We start from the raw sequence: 19,748 nt of genomic DNA on the forward strand, positions 1-19,748 counted from the left end.
CTCATTTATTTATTTACTTACTTATTTATTTACTTATTTATTTATTTACTTATTTATTTATTTACTTATTTATTTATTTACTTATTTATTAATTTACTTAGTTATTTATTTATTTACTTATTTACTAATTTACTTAGTTATTTATTTATTTACTTATTTACTTACTTATTTACTTATTTATTTACTTATTTATTTACTTACTTATTTATTTACTTATTTATTTACTTATTTATTTATTTACTTAGTTATTTATTTACTTATTTACTTACTTATTTATTTATTTATTTAACCTGGTAGAGATATGGCCATTAGGCCTTCTCTTCCCCTCTACCAGTGGATTACAACTACAATATTAAGACTACAATTACAATTGAGGGGCTGGGTGCAAGAAGGCCTTTTCAGAGGATGTGCCCTTTTTGAGTAAAACGCTTTATTGTGTTCTCTGAACTGTTATGCATATGATCACCAAGTTGTAGTTCAATACTGTGATCATAGAGGTCAGGAGTACCCAAAATGTAAAGGCGTGCATAGATAACATTATTACCATTTGAATTTTCAACATCAATTTCCTAAAAACTTGCATTTGAGAGAAGTGCCTTTCTTGCACCCAACCCCTCAATTATAATTACAATTAATATTAAATTTACAAATACAATAAAAATCAAAGTACCTACTAAAAGATTAACTGGCTAATAAAAGCTAGACAGTTTATTGTAAAAGTTAAGAGGAGAGAAGCATTTCTTTTATTGATTAAGTAAAAGTTAAACCTACTCTACGCAGTAAGAAAATGCTTAATAAGCTTGCTTTTGAACGCTACTAAATTCCGACAGTCTCTGATGTCACTGGGTAGGGTATTCCACAAGCGCGAGAGCGAGATTGTGTATGATGATGAATACGATGATGTCTTATGTGTTGGTATGGCTAGTATGCGGTTATTTTGCGTGCGTGTGAAGAGATTATGATATGATGACAGGTAACTGAAACGGGAGGCAAGGTACGTAGGTGTAGAAGTGTGAAGGACTTGGAAAAGGAGAACAAGAGAATGAAAATTTCTACGTTCGTTAAGCCGTAGCCAGTTTAAAGTTTGGAAGGATGGGGTAATGTGGTCAGCGGACGGACATCGCAGACGAAGCGAACACAAGAATTAAGAACACGTTGTAATTTGCAAATCAAGATTTCAGGTATAACTCCCTGTAAAGTTGATTTGAATAATTTTCAAGGGAAAAATTGTTCCGGGGCCGGGCATCGAACCCGGGACCTTTGGTTTAACGTACCAACGCTCTACCAACTGAGCTACCCGGGAACTCTACCCGACAATTGAGTTCAGTCAGTAGAAATCACAATAATCGAAGTGGAGCATTACTAGTGTTTCCACTAGTATTTTCTTGAGTGATAATTTTCGAATGCTGTTTAAGGAATGTAGTATGGCATTTGTCATTCAAATACGAAAAATATCTGTGACACCATCTCCTACTTTTGTCATAGAAACTAAGACAAAACAATATTTTCGTTTCTCGAAAAGCTCAGAAAATAATTATCTCTCGAGACTGCATATTCAGATAATCTTTCTCCAGTTTCGTGATAAATGCTATAGGATTATGAGTTTCTTGCATGAATGCTGTTTTCAGGCAATGCAGCCACTGTTTGTAATTTCTAGAGCCCGAAAGTCCAGCTTTTAATTTGGTTATTTATTCATTTGAATATACATTTTCTTGAACCCAATTTTACCCGAAAGTACATTAGGGTTATAGTTATAGCCTGAATTTATAATATTATAATGAGAATTCATTTGACGTGGGTAACCCAGTCTTGCTACTTAAAATTAACGCTTATATCTACTACAATAATTTGAATTATTTACAAGTTCTTAAATATATTACATATAAAATTACAAAACTCTTTATAGCAGCACGTTTTTGTGAACTCTTTATTTTGGTTAAAATACGTAGACAAATAGGAACTTATAATTCGGGAAATACGCAGTAATACAGGGTGTTTCCGAGGTGATGTTACAAATTTTCAGGAATGATGCCGAAGGGCACATATATCAATCTGAGATAAGGAGTCATGATCCGGAAATGACTGAGTCGAAAGTTATAAGCAAAAATAGTTGTATGCACCTCAGAATAGCGGGTTTGCTATGGAAACTTAAATTAGGAGCCTGTTAGCTGTCCATGATGTGCATTTGTTTTACGGCCACATGCTTAGCAAATGTCAGAGATGAAATCGTTCTTTCGTACGCCCAACGGGACTCATTCTTAGCCTAAGTTTAGTCTTTTTTTTTTTTTTCTACGTGGCACCAGGATTCACGGTGGGAATCGAGTAACGTGGGTTCGGCACGACAAAAGTATCACACTTCATACACGTAACGGACCAACATCCATGTCTTGGCGTGCGTGATTCGAACCCACGAAATTTCAAAGCGCACTTAACGGCCGGCACATTCAACAAGTATAATAAAATTATTATTCCACTGTTTCTGTTAACTTCGAATGAAGAAGTCATTTAGAATACCCCGTGTGTTACACAGCGGTGGATTTGAAGATTTATTCTTAGCATCAGTTGCGTTTTAATAGTTACTAGGGAGACGAGATGCAGACTTCAGTTCTCGTTTGTGTTTTGTCTTCCGTAGAAACGGAGGCGCAGCCTTCTGGATCACAACACGCGGCCAGTCTGAGAGACTGAATTGTTCCCACTATTTATAGCCATCACAGCGACTGTTTTATCCCCACACGGGTGCATTGATACCGCTATTGTTGGCCGAACAAAGACCTTATGTCAAGGTGAGTGGATACAAGCTATGTTTCTCAGTTGGTGGCCCGCAAGTTGTGCCAGCTCAGATTGGTGAGGTTTGAGATAATGATCCAGTCCTGGATCAGTGAGTCAATTGAAGACTTTTTTTACCATTCAGTGCTAAGTCTGAACTCAACACAACTATGAGATTTCAGACAAACAGGTGCTGCGAGAGATTAAATGACTAGTTTAAAAAGAATTACAACAATTAGCTTTCCTTCCCCAACAACGAACTTTGTATATAAAATTCACCTAAATCACTTGTAACTATAAAGAACTGTTGTTCAATTAAAATTATTGTAGACTACAAAGATAAAGGTAAAGGCGTGTGCTCTTAAAACTTCGTGATTTGTATGAAAATGACAACCTGATAAATTATCTGCCTTTTAACGTGTAGTTAAAAAGAATTTCATTCACCATAGTAACAGCACAGTCTATTATATACAGTCACGAAGCTTGGGACGATTTTTTGCAAATCTCGCGATAGTTGCTAGCCGTTTGGAGCGCTGTGAGTACTAGGAACAATAGACTGTGCCACAGCCATCGTGATCTAATACAGGCCGTAAGACAGACCATGTAACTCGCTTAACCCGATCACGAAGGGCGGCGTTTCAACCATATAAATTAGTTGGAATGCATAAACAGTAACATATGTTTCTCTAAAATGTAGTGTAATTCCATTAATAAAATTTAAAACAATGATTATGAGACACTTCAGACAATTCACTTGCGAGTTAAGGTGTAATATTATTTTTGGTGTGAAAATTACGTTGTTCGTATGTGTAATACCCGCCTTTATTTCGATTAAATATTGCGAAATACTTGTACATTCATTTGTGCACGATTCAATAATTTTCAATTGCACCGCACGGATATTTAGATATGTTGAAATTATAGGTTATGTTTACTGTACCAGTTGCCCCTTTCTGTCTAAATTTAGCGATCTCCAATGCCCTGCCATACATATGGAAATTATAGGTTATGTTTACTATATTTAACTTATATTCCTAAATTCGCAATCATACATTATAATTAAGCATAATGTCAGGTATGATTCCCCGGACATTCAATTTGTCTGTATTTTAATACTACAATTGAGTACTGAATTATTGTATTTATCTACTACTTCAGAGACAAAGTAACACAATTGTACGTACACTAATTTCATAGGAGTGGTATGGTAAATGTTTTGTCTAAAATTAAGGAAGGTAGATGTGCTAAATTGAAATCACAATATAGGCTAAATTCCTTTTTATTACCCCTCAAAATAGCTTCAATTCTAAACTTGAAATGTTGACGCGAACAGATTATGTTAACATGTAAAAATTCTCTTCACATTAAAATAACAGTTTTGTAATTATTCCTGCAACATATTATGCAACAAGAAGTAAACGGAACTTATGGACACATTACACTAAATAAAACTTAGCAATGATACGCAATAAAGTTATAATATAATATTTCACTGAGCTCCATACACTGAAATAGAAAACCCGAACAAACATTACGGCCTGGTCTAGATCGAAAAAGCATTGACTGTGCCGTATTTAGCATTTTCGTGAAAAGCTATGTAAACTGTGAAATGTTCGTTATCCGTTGTAATAAATGTAAATGGCTAAAATACAATAATTTGAATAATAATATGGGACAAGGAGACGTTTGTAGTACCGTACTATAAATTGTAAGAAAAATAGATCAGAGTTATCCTTCTTCCGAAAGATCCAGAAAGGTGAATTTATAGAATAATTATAATATATATTTTATGAAAATAATACATAAACCTTATGTATTTCATATTTCAATAGTGGAAGGAAGGTGTTAATTTTTTCAAAAGAACACGATATCGAAAGTACAATACATTTTATGGTCTGCTAGGGAAAGAGTCTGTGATGAGGCGATAGTAGCGATCCTGGTGGTGAGCAACTATCTATGGATGCATATTTCAACTGTCTACGTTTGCATATTTAGTAAGTATTAAACTTCGTGACTGTATATACTAGACTGTGGTAACAGACTTCATCCTTCAGTCCGTTCTTCATTTTTTTCGCTAGTCATTTGTTCTTTTAATGCAAGGAATAATGAGAAAGGCGGTGATCGTAATGAAAATTCTGTTGCTGGAGCAACCGGCTCCCAGGCATGCGTAACAAGGGGCGTGCGATAGAGTTCCGGTGTATGCAAATACGAGCCTGGACCAGGAAGAGGTTCCGCATCAGGTGGCCCGTGTTCATGCCCCGGACGCAATTAAGTCGCTATGTGGAGTGTCGCACGGTCTGTAATTAACGCTTCTGCATCATGCGGAGCTTCATTTAACGACACCGACTGTTCAGATTTAATAGAGGTAACGCTACAGCCTTCCATCGGTCAGGTTCGAACTAGTAACTCTTCATCTCCCTGACTTTCAACTTCCCAGATAGGTAATTACAAGGGAATTTTAGGAGGCATAGTAGATGGAAAATTTAAAATAGGTACAGTAAAACCAAAGTCTAGTATATACAGTCACGAAGCTTGAGTTTATGAGGGTACCAGGAACAAAAGACTGTGCAGGTACTATTTCGCATTGTCTGTAATGAGGCGATAGTAGCGATCCTAGTGGTTAGCAACTGTCTATGGATGCATATTTACTACGTATTGAGCTTCGTGACTGTATGTACTAGACTGTGTAAAACTTACTTAATCCGGACTAATTGGGAGGATAATTTGACCGGTTTAACGAAAGTCCGGATTAACTGAAATAACCTAAAACAACAGTAGGAAATACATTAAAACTCAGTTCATAGCAACAAAACACTTTATTATGGTGTATTTAAAGGGCATAGGGCTAAATACAATATACAGTACAGTAAAATGCATAATCGATAATAATATTTGTATATTTTAATGACTTTAATACAAACTTGATTTGCTTTATTTTTTAATACTATAGATGTAATATTGTAATTCCATAGTTATTTTATACAAAGGAGAGAAAAAAAAAAGATTTTACACATATCAAAAAGCAATTCAATGATATTTCTGTCATGTTGCTAATGTAGTATGTGAATGTACGTAAGCCGACTGAAAATAGCATTGTATTAATTCTAAAATATACGTCTCTCAAAATATTGTTGTTCACGTCCGAAAATATGTTACTGCGAAATCCTATCTGTATAATCACGTTGCAAATTTAGTATGTTATGAGTTGTGGAAATAACAATCTCTTAATTTATAAAATACCGTTAAGCCTATACATCTCTCAGAATATTAGTCTTTATGTTAAAAAATGACTTATTGCAAGTTTATATTGTATCTGTATTCAGTGTATAAAATAAGAATTAATGTAATATGTTCTGAATTTGTGAGATATAGTTTTCCAAGTCACATTAAAAAAAAGCTGGGTATGATATAAGTGGGTGTACAGCGGTCAAGGGGTAAAAAATCTTCCAATATAAATTAAATTATATATGTACATATTGATTCGATGCTGAAAATGATCAGAAAGAGGAAAAGGAATCATATTTTCGTTGGGTTTTACTTTGTTCACAGAAGCAGAATGGACAACCCGTGCAACGCCGGGTGCTTTTAGCTAGTAACGTATAGAAGTAAGGCTCAAAACAAGGTTCTTTAATTTTTTCCAAACTCATCTTTTTTTTTGCCTGTCCAGATTAACGAAGTTTTACTGTATATATACAACATTGTGGCTTTTTTTATAGGACAGAGATTTAGCATTTGCCTGGGAGGGAAACTTTTTTTTTTTTGTTCCTTATTCAAATTTATTCCCAATACTTTTCGATTGCAGCGATATTTAACTACTTAATTAACTTATTATTCCCAGAACATGAATTTTACCAGGAATCGAAAAGTATTGGAGATAAATTTGAATAAGGAACAAAAAAAAAAAACTTTCCTTCCCAGGCAGGATTCGAACCACGAAAGTCTTAGTTACCAGTCTATCGTGCTGTGGAGTGAACAAGGCTCTGAAATCAGCTACAAGGGTCGGTCCGGTTTTTTTTGCCACTACTGTACACATCAGCCAGAACCTCAATCAGAGGTAATTCAGTAATTATACAACGCTAAATCATGTGCACGCCAATGAACTAGTTCACAGTTTAACATTCCAACATATTAAAACACTTCACATACAAATAAACTACATAAAATAGCCTCTATATAGAGTGTATAGGTCCACACCTGTGGAGTAACGGTCAGCGCGCCTGGCCGCGAAACCAGGTGGCCCGGGTTCGAATCCCGGTCGGGGCAAGTTACCTGGTTGAGGTTTTCTCCGGGGTTTTCCCTCAACCCAATACGAGCAAATGCTGGGTAACTTTCGGTGCTGGACCCCGGACTCATTTCACCAGCATTATCACCTTCATCTCATTCAGACGCTAAATAACCTAAGATGTTGATACAGCGTCGCAAAATAACTCAATAAAATAAAAATAGAGTGAATAATAAGTAATGCCAATATTTCAAACAAAAACGTTTAATACAATTTTGCTCGATTTTGCTCCTTTTTCGAGATAAAAATGGTTTTATATTAAACATTTCATAGTGTGTTTTGGGAAAGCCATTATTTTACTTCCCAATAGGTATAGCTACTCAGTCAATTTAAGAAAACAGTAGATTATGATTGAAAGAATTTTGGTTTTGTCCTTTAAATGTGTAGAAATTTGATCTGAACAAAATAATATAACATTGCAAAATTCCTTTTCAGAACGAAAAGTCACTAAATAAGTCAAGTTATTTATTTAATTGCTTCTCTGTATGCTGCAGATGGATCACACAGCAGGTCCTCCCATGTTTCCACACGTCAGTGACACCTGAGAATCGTTTCCCTTCCTCCTCCAGTCTTTATACAGCATGTTGCACGTGTGCCATTGTCTGACACAACGTCAAGTGACTGGCATTCTGAGCGTCTGGGCGCCACGGTCTGGGCTGCTTCCTTCGCGGCCAGGCCGTCTGCAGGAGGACAAGTTCTTGCATCGCTGCTCAGGGAACCAGCCCAGCAAGCCACTGAGATTCTCTGCTGACGTGGTCGAACTCTATTCAGTTCACTCCAGCTGATCTTCACACACATAATTAATTTTGAAATTGAAAAAGCAGCGTCTATTTCATTTGTTACTTAGCAACTTCTTCTTCTTCTTCTTCTTCTTCTTCTTCTTCTTCCCACGCCACAAGCAGGTATTTCACTGCAAACCCAGCATTCTCCAATTTTCCCTATTTTCTGCCTTCCTCAGTCTCCGGATATTATTCATATATCTTCATGTCGTCTGATACCTTCTTATGCCACGAACTTTTCTCCCGTTCACCATTTCTTCCAGTGTATCCTTCATTAGGCAGTTTCTTCTCAACCAATGATCCAGTCAATTCCTTTTTCTCTTCCCGATCAACTTCAGTATCATTCTTTCTTCACCTATTCTTTCTAACACAGTTTAATTTCTTATTTTGTCAGTCTATTTCACACGCTCCATTCTTCTCCAAGTTCGCAATTCCCTTCCCTTCCCTTCCCTTCCCTTCCCTTCCCTTCCCTTCCCTTCCCTTCCCCTCCACTGTTTTCAACACGTTAATTGTATCCTCGTCAGTCCAACACCTTGAATTACGTCAGAATCTGTCAAAATTTATAAAAATAATAAAACCCACTCAATATATCTACAGTGTATAAGAGGGAGGATCGAAAAGTAATGCACAACAATTTTTTGTGGCAACGTATTTAATGGGTAAGCGAAACGAAATAATGCAGAAAAAAGCTACAGGTTTTGCCTATTTTTCAACACAGGAACCAAGTCTCTCGACACATTTCCCCCATCTTGACATCAGATTCAGTACACTTCGTGTTTTTTCCCTTTGTGGCCTGACTCCAAGTTCAACATGTTGCCATTTTTATATTAAGTCAACTGCCATTATATAAGGAGCGCACCCACTTGAGTGACTTGGTGGCCGGTATTCCAATTAATTTTTTAATATATGCTTTAATAAATCACTCCACACTAAAATGAATATAGCTTGGAATGTGCATGAAGATAATTTTTTGTGTTGGTCCAATTGTGCATCATTGTTTACGTAAAATAAAAACAAATTAAAATTAACGTGACATAAACATTATATTAATAAATGCATAAACAAACATGCATGTAATAAAAAATTTGCACCTTACGAAAATTAATATTTGTAAAGTTATTCCATCTCTCACTTTCATTTGGTCACAAAATTACGTAACGGAAATCTGACATCAGTCCCGTGTGTGGTGAGGGAGGATATTAAAGTTTTAATGTAATTTTATCTCCCTCGTATGCGAAATTATCATAAAACATTTTTTTTATATTAAAAATCACGCACTTCGCGTACACTCATTGATTTTCATTTGTAAAACATCTCTGGTATGTCGCGAATATTTGCCCATCATGTCACGTGATCATTGTTACATGAGTAATAGAACGGAAATACATGAATCATCGTGTAGGCCGTGAGAAGTTTCCTCAAACTACAAACAAATGAGTTATTTTATTTGTTATGAAGACTATCAGGCGAACAAGGAAAGCAACACGTTAAAAACTGTATGAAGTCATGGCCTTCTGTTGTTATGCTTCAGGGATCTGAAAACTTGACACGTTGAGTCAGCAGATATTAAGTTTTTATGGCGCTACGTACTGATAGAGAAATAAATTCGAGGATTCAACAATAACATCCTCAGTTTAATGGAGAAACCATAGAAGAGAATGAAATTTTCAGATTACCTGAATCCAATAGGCAGAGAAGATTGACTGGGTAAACAGCAGAACATCATTAATTCGGACTAATTGGGGAAAATCTAGCCTGAATTAGTGCAAGTCCGAATTATAGAGAATTTACAGGATTATTTAGACAAAATTGAAAAAAAAGTAATGATATTGTATAGTTACTGTACTTAATTACACCAACTTAACGTTTTAAACCACATGGAACACAAAACGTTAATTAGAAAAATAACGAGTTTGACGTTCTTTAGTGCAAGTCAATTGCTTTCCAAGAAGAAACAGCTTTGTCTATCGCTGCACAATGTGCAGTAACGCAAATCTAGATGGACAAAATTAGTAACTTCTCTGCGTTCTAACGGATTGTTATGAAACTTTGTACAATAGTGGCAAAAAAATCGGACCGACCCTTGTAGCCGATTTCATAGCCTTGTTCACTCCAGAGCACGATATACTGGTAACTAAGACTTTCGTGGTTCGAATCCTGCCTGGAAAGGAAACTTTTTTTGTTCCTTATTCAAATTTATTCCCAATACTTTTCGATTGCAGCGATATTTTACTACTTAATTAACTTATTATTCCCAGAACATGAATTTTACCAGCAATAAATTTGAATAAGGAAGAAAAAAAAGTTTCCTTCCCAGTCAGGATTCGAACCACGAAAGTCTTAGTTACCAGTCTATCGTGCTCTGGAGTGAACAAGTCTCTGAAATCAGCTACAAGGGTCGGTCCGGTTTTTTTTGCCACTACTGTACATCCCTTATAGGTAGCACATATTTTTTGTGTATAAACTATGTTTGTGTAAGAGGAACTACCCCTTTACAGGGGATGGTTTTAGACAAAAATAACTTCTCTCCTATGTAATAGATTTTTATGTAACAGTGTACGGAAGTTACAGGTAGAATATATTTTTTGTGTACAAACTATATTTACGATTCCATAAGAGGAAGTACCCCTTTATTGGGGGGAGGGTATATTTACATAAAATTAACTTTTCTCCTACATAACAGATTTTTATGAAACTTAGTATAGGGGTTACAGTTAACATATATTTTTGGGTACAAATTATGATTACATCTATGTGCTACAGTCCGCGTCACCGTTTTTGGCGTGTGAAATAAGTAATGGGAACGTTAAGTGCGAGTGTTTTACATTTTCTGCAGTCAGTCTGACAGCTGTGTTTGGCAAATGACTGGTGTGACGTGTCTAGGAAGTGGTACCGTTCTCAGCTGCGTTAGCAACATGCTCACAAACTGGGCACTAAATATCTAGGAGACACGCCAAAAACGCTGGCGCCAGCTGTACCTGTAGGCCTAATTGTTGCACAAATGATCTGCGTCAAAACAAACTCATGTGACCAGCTCGCGTTTAATTTACTGTATTATGGCACCGAAGCGCAATGTAGAAGCAATAAATTAAATAAAAAATATGTCTCCTGAATATACTTGTTATTCTTCCGCAATTGAAATAATAATATCCAAGACATAGAAACGATTATAAAATGTACCTAATCACAGAGATCAATTATTACAACTTTAAATAGTTTATTGTATATTAGAGATGGGTAAAAAACTGCTGGAACAGTTTTTTTTACACTGTTTCACAATTGAAACTGGCCTAAACGGACTCTGCTGTAAGTTTCACCGAGACAAATTTTAATTACTCGAACTAGTTTCTTGGGAATACCAAATTCAATAAGAATTTTATATAAAACTTTTCTCTTAACCAAGTCATATGCCTTTTTTAAATCAATGAATAACTGATGTACTCTACCCTTATACTCCCATTTTTCTCCAATATCTGTCGAATACAAAAAATCTGATCAATAGTAGACATAAGTAAGCACTAATGTTAATAAACGAAATGGATTTGCAGCAGTGACTTGGAATCAACAAATGAATACAGGTAGGGGCGTGTCATGCAATACGCCGGACATGGTCATTACGAAGAGAATGCGGTTGGCTTAATAATACAGCTTACAGTCCATCAGAAGCATCGCAAGGAAAAAGCTGAGACGGCCTTGAAGAGCAAAGCAAGGCAGAAATCATACTAGCTGTAACCGGCTTAACAGTTTGTGTATGATGGACTTGGACAACACATCACCACAGAAACCAACGCTCTTGGAAACTGCAAACATGATAGATAGGAATGACATTTCATATTCTAACCTAAACCATTCCTGCTAGCGGTATGGGAACAAGCATTTTCACAATTCCTGTTGCAATTAACGCCACAAATTTTCATATTTCATCATATTTTAGTAAAATTTTCATTATAGTAATAGTAGTAATAATAATAATAATAATAATAATAATAATAATAATAATAATAATAATGGCTTATACAGAACCCAGAGGTTCATTGCCGCCCTCACATAAGCCCGCCATCGGCCCCTATCCTGAGCAAGATTAATCCAGTCTCTATCATCATATCCCACCTCCCTCAAATCTATTTCAATATTATCCTCCCATCTACATCTCAACCTCCCCAAAGATCTTTTTCCCTCCGGCATATCAACTAACACTTTGGATTCGCCCATACGTGCTACATGCCCTGCCCATCTCAAACGTCTGGATTTAATGTTCCTAATTATGTCAGATGAAGAATACAATGCGTGCAGTTCTGTGTTGTGTAACTTTCTCCATTCTCCTGTAACTTCATCCCGCTTAGTTCCAAATATTTTCCTAAATAACTTATTCTCAAACACCCTTAGCCTCTGTTCCTCTCTCAAAGTGAGAATCCAAGTTTCACAGCCATACAGAACAACCGGTAATATAACTGTTTTATAAATTCTAACTTTCAGATTTTTTGACAGCAGATTAGACGACGAAAGCTTCTCAACCGAATAATAACACGCATTTCCCATATTTATTCTGTGTTTAATTTCCTCTGAGTGTTATTTATATCTGTTAATTGTTCAACCTTTTCAAACGATAAATTTCCAATTTTTATATATTTCCATTTCATGCTATGTTCTGGTCACGAGACATAATCATATACTTTTTTTTTGGGGGGGTTTACTTCCAAACCTGTCTCTTTACTTGCTTCAAGTAAAATTCTCATGTTTTCCCTAATCGTTTGTGGATTTTCTCCTAACATATTCACGTCGTCCGCATAGACAAGCAGCTGATGTAACCCGTTCAATTCCAAACCCTCTCTGTTATCCTGAACTTCCTTAATGGCATACTCTAGAGCAAAGTTAAAAAGTAAAGGTGATAGTGCATCTCCTTGCTTTAGCCCACAGTGAATTGGAAACGCATCCAATATACGGACTCTGCTGTTATTGTATTTTATTTAGTAGCATATTAAAATATATACAAGACTATTAATCTCTAAAGACTTCTTCTGTAAATAATGCTATAAACCTGCTCCAAATAGTTTAGGAACGAAGATATTTACAATTGAAATATTTTATTTCATATTTTTGATATTTTGACAAATTGTCCTTCATATTGTGGCGCTATCTAGTGATAAGATGATGTTGAATATGAAATAAAGCTTATTATTAGCTGGGCAGTATTATCAGCAAGTAAATACTCCAGTCTGACATCCATCAGTGTGGCGTCTGACCACGTGACAGGTTTGTGCAAGCACCGGTTACTTCACAACGCGCTGCTGTTAATTCTTCTATACGATTACCTTCATAATTATTACGTCATACACATATTTAATATACTTTATGCTCGACCATGCCGAAATGTAGTAATTATACACCTGGTAGCAGTCCTTTAATGGACCTCATTAAAGTACACCTATTCATTATAGTTCAGGTGTTCCACCAATCAGAAAACACCATTGTAGCAATATGAAAGCGCAAGTATAGATTATTCTCGGATATGCAATCGAAAGACAACTAGCGAAACGTCACAGAGGCTGGAAATCCAATACTGTCGCAGAAGGTTATGTTCTGTTACTATAATAATTAGCGTTAATTGTAAATAATATTCAAATAAATTCATTTGTCATCTCGTTTTTCAATTCTAAATCACTTTCAAGGTTATATCAAGATTAATGTTTATTTTACTCTCTAGATTATATCAAGGTCAATGTCGACATTTGTTTCTCGGAAAAAATCAATACTTTCGCGTCTGCGCACAGCTCACAATTTACGAGGTATTGCACAAGGTCAGTTCCGCTCCCCAGTCAGATAAGAATAACATTAATACTTATGAATAATTTCAAGTTAGAAATATGGTCGAGCATAAAAAGTCGTATGAAACTTGCCTATAATGGTAATTAAGACAATCGTATGAAAATTATGAAACTCGCTTGCGTTCGTTTCACAAACATACTCGCGTCTTAATTACTACCATTATAGGCTCGTTGCATAATGTACTATTATTAATGTACCAGCATTAACCATGAGTTCTAGATTAGTAGTAGTAGTCGTGGTGGTGGTGGTGGTAGTGGTGGTAGTGGTGGTGGTAGTAGTTCTCTTAGTTAAAGGATTTAAATCTCATACAAATCAGAAATGTAGTTTGCACTCCTATAGAAACTTAAATCCAGTCAGTAATACAGAAATGTTTCCTTTTCAAAGAAAACTGAAACACTTTCTTTTTATTCCACGAGCCGCCGCTGCACTCTGGATGTTCAAGGTAGACGGAAATATACCTAGTTTGGGTAGTCTGAAGTAAAATAATGAATTTCTAGAGAGAGGGCAAAACGGAAAGACTCCACGTCTCTTGCGTCTGGGATTTTCCCTTATTTTTTTGCGATGCCTTGTTTCTTATTGGTTTCTCAAGCGAATCAGCTTCTTGAAATGTTGGCTATCCTGCATGTTTTTGAGTGAAATTTTATTTACCTCTTGAAATTTTGTCTTATTTCAAGTCTTATAAAGTACTTGCATGACATCACTGCTCTTAATTAGGAAAAAAATAATTGTTTTAATTGCTATGACATTGAGACGCTACAATCCTGCGTTACACACCCGATATATACTTCATTCTCTGTAACGAGTACTGCAACTCATTTGTTTGTGCTTGAAGAAATTTCTCATGGCCTCCACGATGATTCATACAGTATACTTCCTACCAGCAGATCAATTCGCCATGATGAATGTCGGCTATATTTACCCTTTACAAGCGACAATTTTAACATTGACTCTTAAAATATCTCACGTAAAAGCAAATCCGAAGGTTGAAATTTATGCCATGATTATAAAATGGAATAGTTTTAATGAATTATTTAATTAAAAAATGTGATAAAAATAAATACGGTAAAATAGTTGATTAAACATTACTAAATAAAAAAAAACACGAAGCGCAGTTTTCTCGCACTGGAAACGAGCTGGTATCCTGCCAACATGAAGAGTTTCCAAGTCGCTCTTTCACAACGGGGATGTCAACACACCCGGAGAGCGCCTAGCGGCTTGTAAATGGAGAGCTCAGCTCCGTGATCTGTGACGTAACAAAGAATGCTCGACGTGAGCAGAAAACCACTGCTTACTTGATGATAGGCAATGAGAAGGCATTGTTCGGCGGTGGCGAAGCGAATACTTAATACTCTTTCTGGAAATGTTCAAGGTTATTCCTTAATTTTGGCTCACAAGACGAATATAGAATATAACACTGCCGTAAGAAATCAACGAAGAAATAACTTAATGGGTCTGTTTAGAAATTAGCAGCCTTCGACAATTCGTAAAACACGAGAACATCAGGCTTTGACTTAGCAACCATAAATCATCTTCTTTTGTTTTACAAATTGTCAAATTTCTAAACATGTTCCACTGGTTAAGTTATTTCTTCATTGTTTCTATAGGCCTACTTAGCTTTCTTATGGCAATGTTAAGTTCGTATGTCTCATACCCAGAAAAACACACGATATTTTGCTAGAACACTGAAGACGTTTCGTCACCAGCAAGGAGTATGAGTTAAGGATATATGTACAGTACGTGAACAACCACAAATATTATCATAAAATGGAGGCTCTAAATTTCTAAAATTTTATAAGGAAATGAACTCACAATTGGACAAATATTACAAGGTAGGTACCACAACAAGACTTATTAGAACTTAAATATCTCATAAAAGTATAAAAAAAAGGTTACTAATAATATTTTTTTTAGAATTCACGTTTTACTTTAAATTAAATTTTCCAAAATTTGAAAATTTTCACACATATTTCATAACTGCACAACCATTAGAGATACAATTCTCAAATTTTGTACACTGATTTAACATGCATTTATGCAAAAGGTAGACTACAATAATGCCCATTTGTTTGAAAATAGAAAAATTAGGTCACAAAACATTTTGTAAAGTGTAAGAGAAGGCCTTACGGCCTTAACTCTGCCAGATTAAATAAAGCCATTATTATTATTAGGCCTATTATTATTATTATTACATTTTAATATATTTTATATAGGACAAATAAAGAGTTAATTGTATTAAAATAAACAACTCTACAAGTCTGGGAGTAGCCTACTTTTCAGAAATAAGTGTTTATTACATGCAGGAAAAATATTAAAGATGTCAGAGAGACCATAACATTGTTATGGTTACCAAATGATGTAACTGCAGATTTTTGTTTCATACTTTGATAAAACTGGTTTGAAAAATATTATTAGTAAGTTTTTTTTATACTTTTATCAGATATTTAAGTTCTAATAAGTCTTGTTGTGGTACCTTGTAATTTTTGTCCAATTTTGAGTTCATTTTCTTATAAAAGTTTAGAAATTTTGAGCCTGCATTTTCTGATAATATTTGTGGTCGTTCACGTACATAACCCTTAAGTAAATCTTTATTTCTTTTACATATTCTGAAGGAAGACACTCTGTTCCATTAACTCAGTAACTCAATCTGTGAAACGATTCAAGAGTTCTGAATTGTGAAGCAAGACTAAGATTTTGTTGCGGTTGTCTTAAATCTTAGTGCATTTTGGACCAAGTCGACGAGTATCTCACATGTATCTGCGGTCTACCTTCAGATCCGTCGATACATCGCAGATGCACAGAGAGGTTTGAATTTGTTATCGATACTGTAGAAAGTACTGAATGGAGATGTAGTGGAATCATTATTGAAGAAAAGTGTATACCGAGAACTTCAGTCGCAACACCATTTTTTTGTTCATCACACGTTCCGCGTGGACACACTGGAATTTGAACCCTGTTCTCCGGCGTGAAAAAACCCGTTCGGCTAAGGATGTGATATGGCACTAACGGTTGGCTTTATATCAGTTTGTGACAATTTTTACTTTTGAATATGTTTACAATCTTTCAGTTTAATACAAAAAATGGGAGAAGTTAAGTACGTGTAGAGGGACAGAAATATAGAAATCAGATCAAGGAATAAAATATAAAAGTTTAATAAATAAAAACATAAAACGCTTATGAGTACATTGAATATGGTACCAGTTTTATTAAAGAAATTCTTAAAATTCCTACGTATTCGTTTACATTACATTGTACCGTATTATTTTGTCCAATACAAAAATTCGATCCAGTGTTGTATTACTGGAAACGGAACAGGCTGGGTAACCTAAACCGTACAGCACGTGATGAGGATGAAAATAATTTTAAACACCTTTTTAATTTGCACAAAACATGCTTTGAACAAATCTAAAATTTATGTGTAAATATTTTCTTATAACCTACGTGTTCGAAAGGTGAACCTGCCGATCCAAGGACGAATATAAACACAGAATATAATGGACTTTGTGCTTGGAAAAAATAAGGTTGACTCTTTGTTATTATTGTCCAATGTAATATTAGTAATTAATTAAATGTATTATTTGCGCCTCTGTAGGGCTGTCTATTGTTTCTGTATGATGATGTAGTCTAGGACAATGGATCTCAACCAGGAGACCGTGGCCCTCTGGGGGATCGAAAAACAGTTAATGGGGGCCGCAAATAATAATAATAATAATAATAATAATAATAATAATAATAATAATAATAATAATAATAATAATACTGGTATCAACTTTTCTAAGGAAATACGAAATATTACGAAGTTTCCCCTCCCTTCTTCCCATTAGAAAAGAATGAAAAAAGGTAAAGGTATCCCCGTAACATGCCGTGAAGGCACTCGGGGAGCATGGAGGTAGAGCCCCATGCTTTCCATGACCTCGGCACTAGAATGAGGTGGTGTGGTCGGCACCACGCTCTGACCGCCTTTTACCCCCGGGAAGGACCCGGTACTCAATTTTATAGGAGGCTGAGTGAACCTCGGGACCGTTCTGAAAGTTTGACAACGAGAAAAAAAATCATGTTACCACCTGGGATCGAACCCCGGACCTTCCAGTCCGTAGCCAGCTGCTCTACCAACTGAGCTACTGGAAGGAAAATTAATTTGTCTGCTTTTTATTCATTGTTGGGATCAATTAAAACAGCTGTCGTCCTCTGTAGATATACATACAGACATGCATACAGTATTATCGCCGCGCTCTCATGGTTAACATTCGACAGGTCTTTGAGCGGCCTCGTGCATAACATTCGGCAGTCTTTGAAATTTACTTGTATTATTGTTTTCAATTTCTTATGTTACCGCTCCAATCATTCGCCTCAATTTCAATATTACAACCAATAAGCTGCCTCCATTATTAAATGACACCTACTTGTCTAATCCACGTGGACTAAAACCGAGGGTGCAATGCCTTGTGCTGAGGACGAACATTAAGGTATGTGATAAAGATATGATCTATTATTCCGGTTGTAACTTTAGCTTCATTGAAAGGATCAATTGCTCTCCTGAAGCATCACCTATATTCGAAATGAAACCAAGTACATTAGCAGTCTTTACTTTTTTGTAACACTTGCCTCTCTAAAACTAGGTATATTTCCACCAATCACAAAATGTATTTGGAGTTTCATTGAGGAAAATGAAATTGAGGAAAATCTAATCTGAATTAGTGCAAGTTCGAATTATAGGGAAGTTACTGGAATAGAATTACTTAGACAAAATTGAAAAAAAAAACAGTAATGATATTGTATAGTTACTGTATTTAATTACACCAACTTAGCGTTTTAAACCACATGGAACACAAAACGTTAATTAGAAAAATAATGAGTTTGACGTTCTTTAGTGCAAGTGATTACATATGTGATTAAAATTATTATTAAAGAGTTATTATTAAGAGTGAAGAATGTCAACGTACTCGTATATGAAATAATAATAATAATAATAGTCATTTAACAATATAACAAACTAGTGCTTATTCTTATCGAGGAAGTAGACGTGACAACGTGACGCTTAGAGTGAAACCTACAGAGCAACAATCGGTCTGCAAAATTATGTTTTAAAAGCACACCGCACGTGATTGCATGATGCCGACATGTTAACCATGAGGCCGCGGCGATAATACACACGTCCGATTTCTCTCTAAATGTTCAGTTGTGGAACTCCAAACTAGATGGTTCAGAATGGATTCCACATTCTACACCGTAGGCCAGGGAGCAGCACTAAAATAATGTGAGTAAAAAAAGGGCCTCAACATCAAAAGGATGATAAACATTGGTCTGGGAATATAATATATAAAATGGGTACACGAGTATACGTATTTCAAAATGTTATGAATAAATCTACAGTGCGAGTTAATGAAATGTTCATTTCTTAATTCATTGTTAATTCTCTGGCATCTCTTAGCGGTTTCGGTTTGCGCTCACTGATGGTGTTACTTGTCAATAATTCGATTCTGAAACGTGTTCAGGTTTTTGTCCAGCGACAGTCCTGATGTATTGCATTTTATTTCAAGAATGAGTAAGTAAAAGCCAACACCCTTGCAATCACAAGAATTTACAGACACCCAGCTAACTTTCTTATTCAAAGAAAATTCGAGCTCAGGAATCGAACCCGGGACCTCCTGATCTGGAAAACAGCGTGCTCATCACCAGACCACGGAGGCAGTCTAAAATAAATCTTACTAATGTTTATAGGCTGTAGTAGAAATTAAATGCTTTGTTTCGAACATTTATTTCCGATGAAAATCGGAAGTTTAAAGGTTTTTTTGGTTCCATTTTACCTTTACGTAAGGAATTTAGATAATTTTTTTTCAGCAAGAATATGAACAGTTAAAAGTATTACAAACCCTTTAGAAACAAATATATACAACAATTTCACGCTAGAAAGCATATTTGTAAGGCAGTTTGCATACCTTGGACCCGATCTGGTTGCCGCACTGTCCCGCCTGGAGGTGCACGATTTCCCTCATGTCTGTACGCTCGGTCTTCTCTTACTGGCCTCCACGCGGCACCATCCGGCCTGCTCGCGCTGCAGACAGTCACGTGGCGGGCGCTGTGGTGGGAGCGACTCA

At 35.7% G+C, this 19,748-nt stretch overlaps 1 protein-coding gene across 2 annotated transcripts in view; it reads right to left on the reverse strand.

The window, feature by feature from the left end:
• LOC138698603 (tubulin beta-4B chain-like) overlaps positions 1 to 19,748 on the reverse strand; it is a 152,039-nt gene extending 132,291 nt beyond the window's left edge. For both annotated transcript variants that reach the window (XM_069824644.1, XM_069824643.1), the window contains exon 1: positions 19,590 to 19,748. In XM_069824644.1, the coding sequence (XP_069680745.1) occupies positions 19,590 to 19,646 (57 nt within the window). In that variant the 5' untranslated portion in view covers positions 19,647 to 19,748. The remainder of the gene's footprint in view (positions 1 to 19,589) is intronic.

Source organism: Periplaneta americana, chromosome 4, assembly GCF_040183065.1.
Source record: "Periplaneta americana isolate PAMFEO1 chromosome 4, P.americana_PAMFEO1_priV1, whole genome shotgun sequence".
Lineage (NCBI taxonomy): Eukaryota > Metazoa > Arthropoda > Insecta > Blattodea > Blattidae > Periplaneta > Periplaneta americana.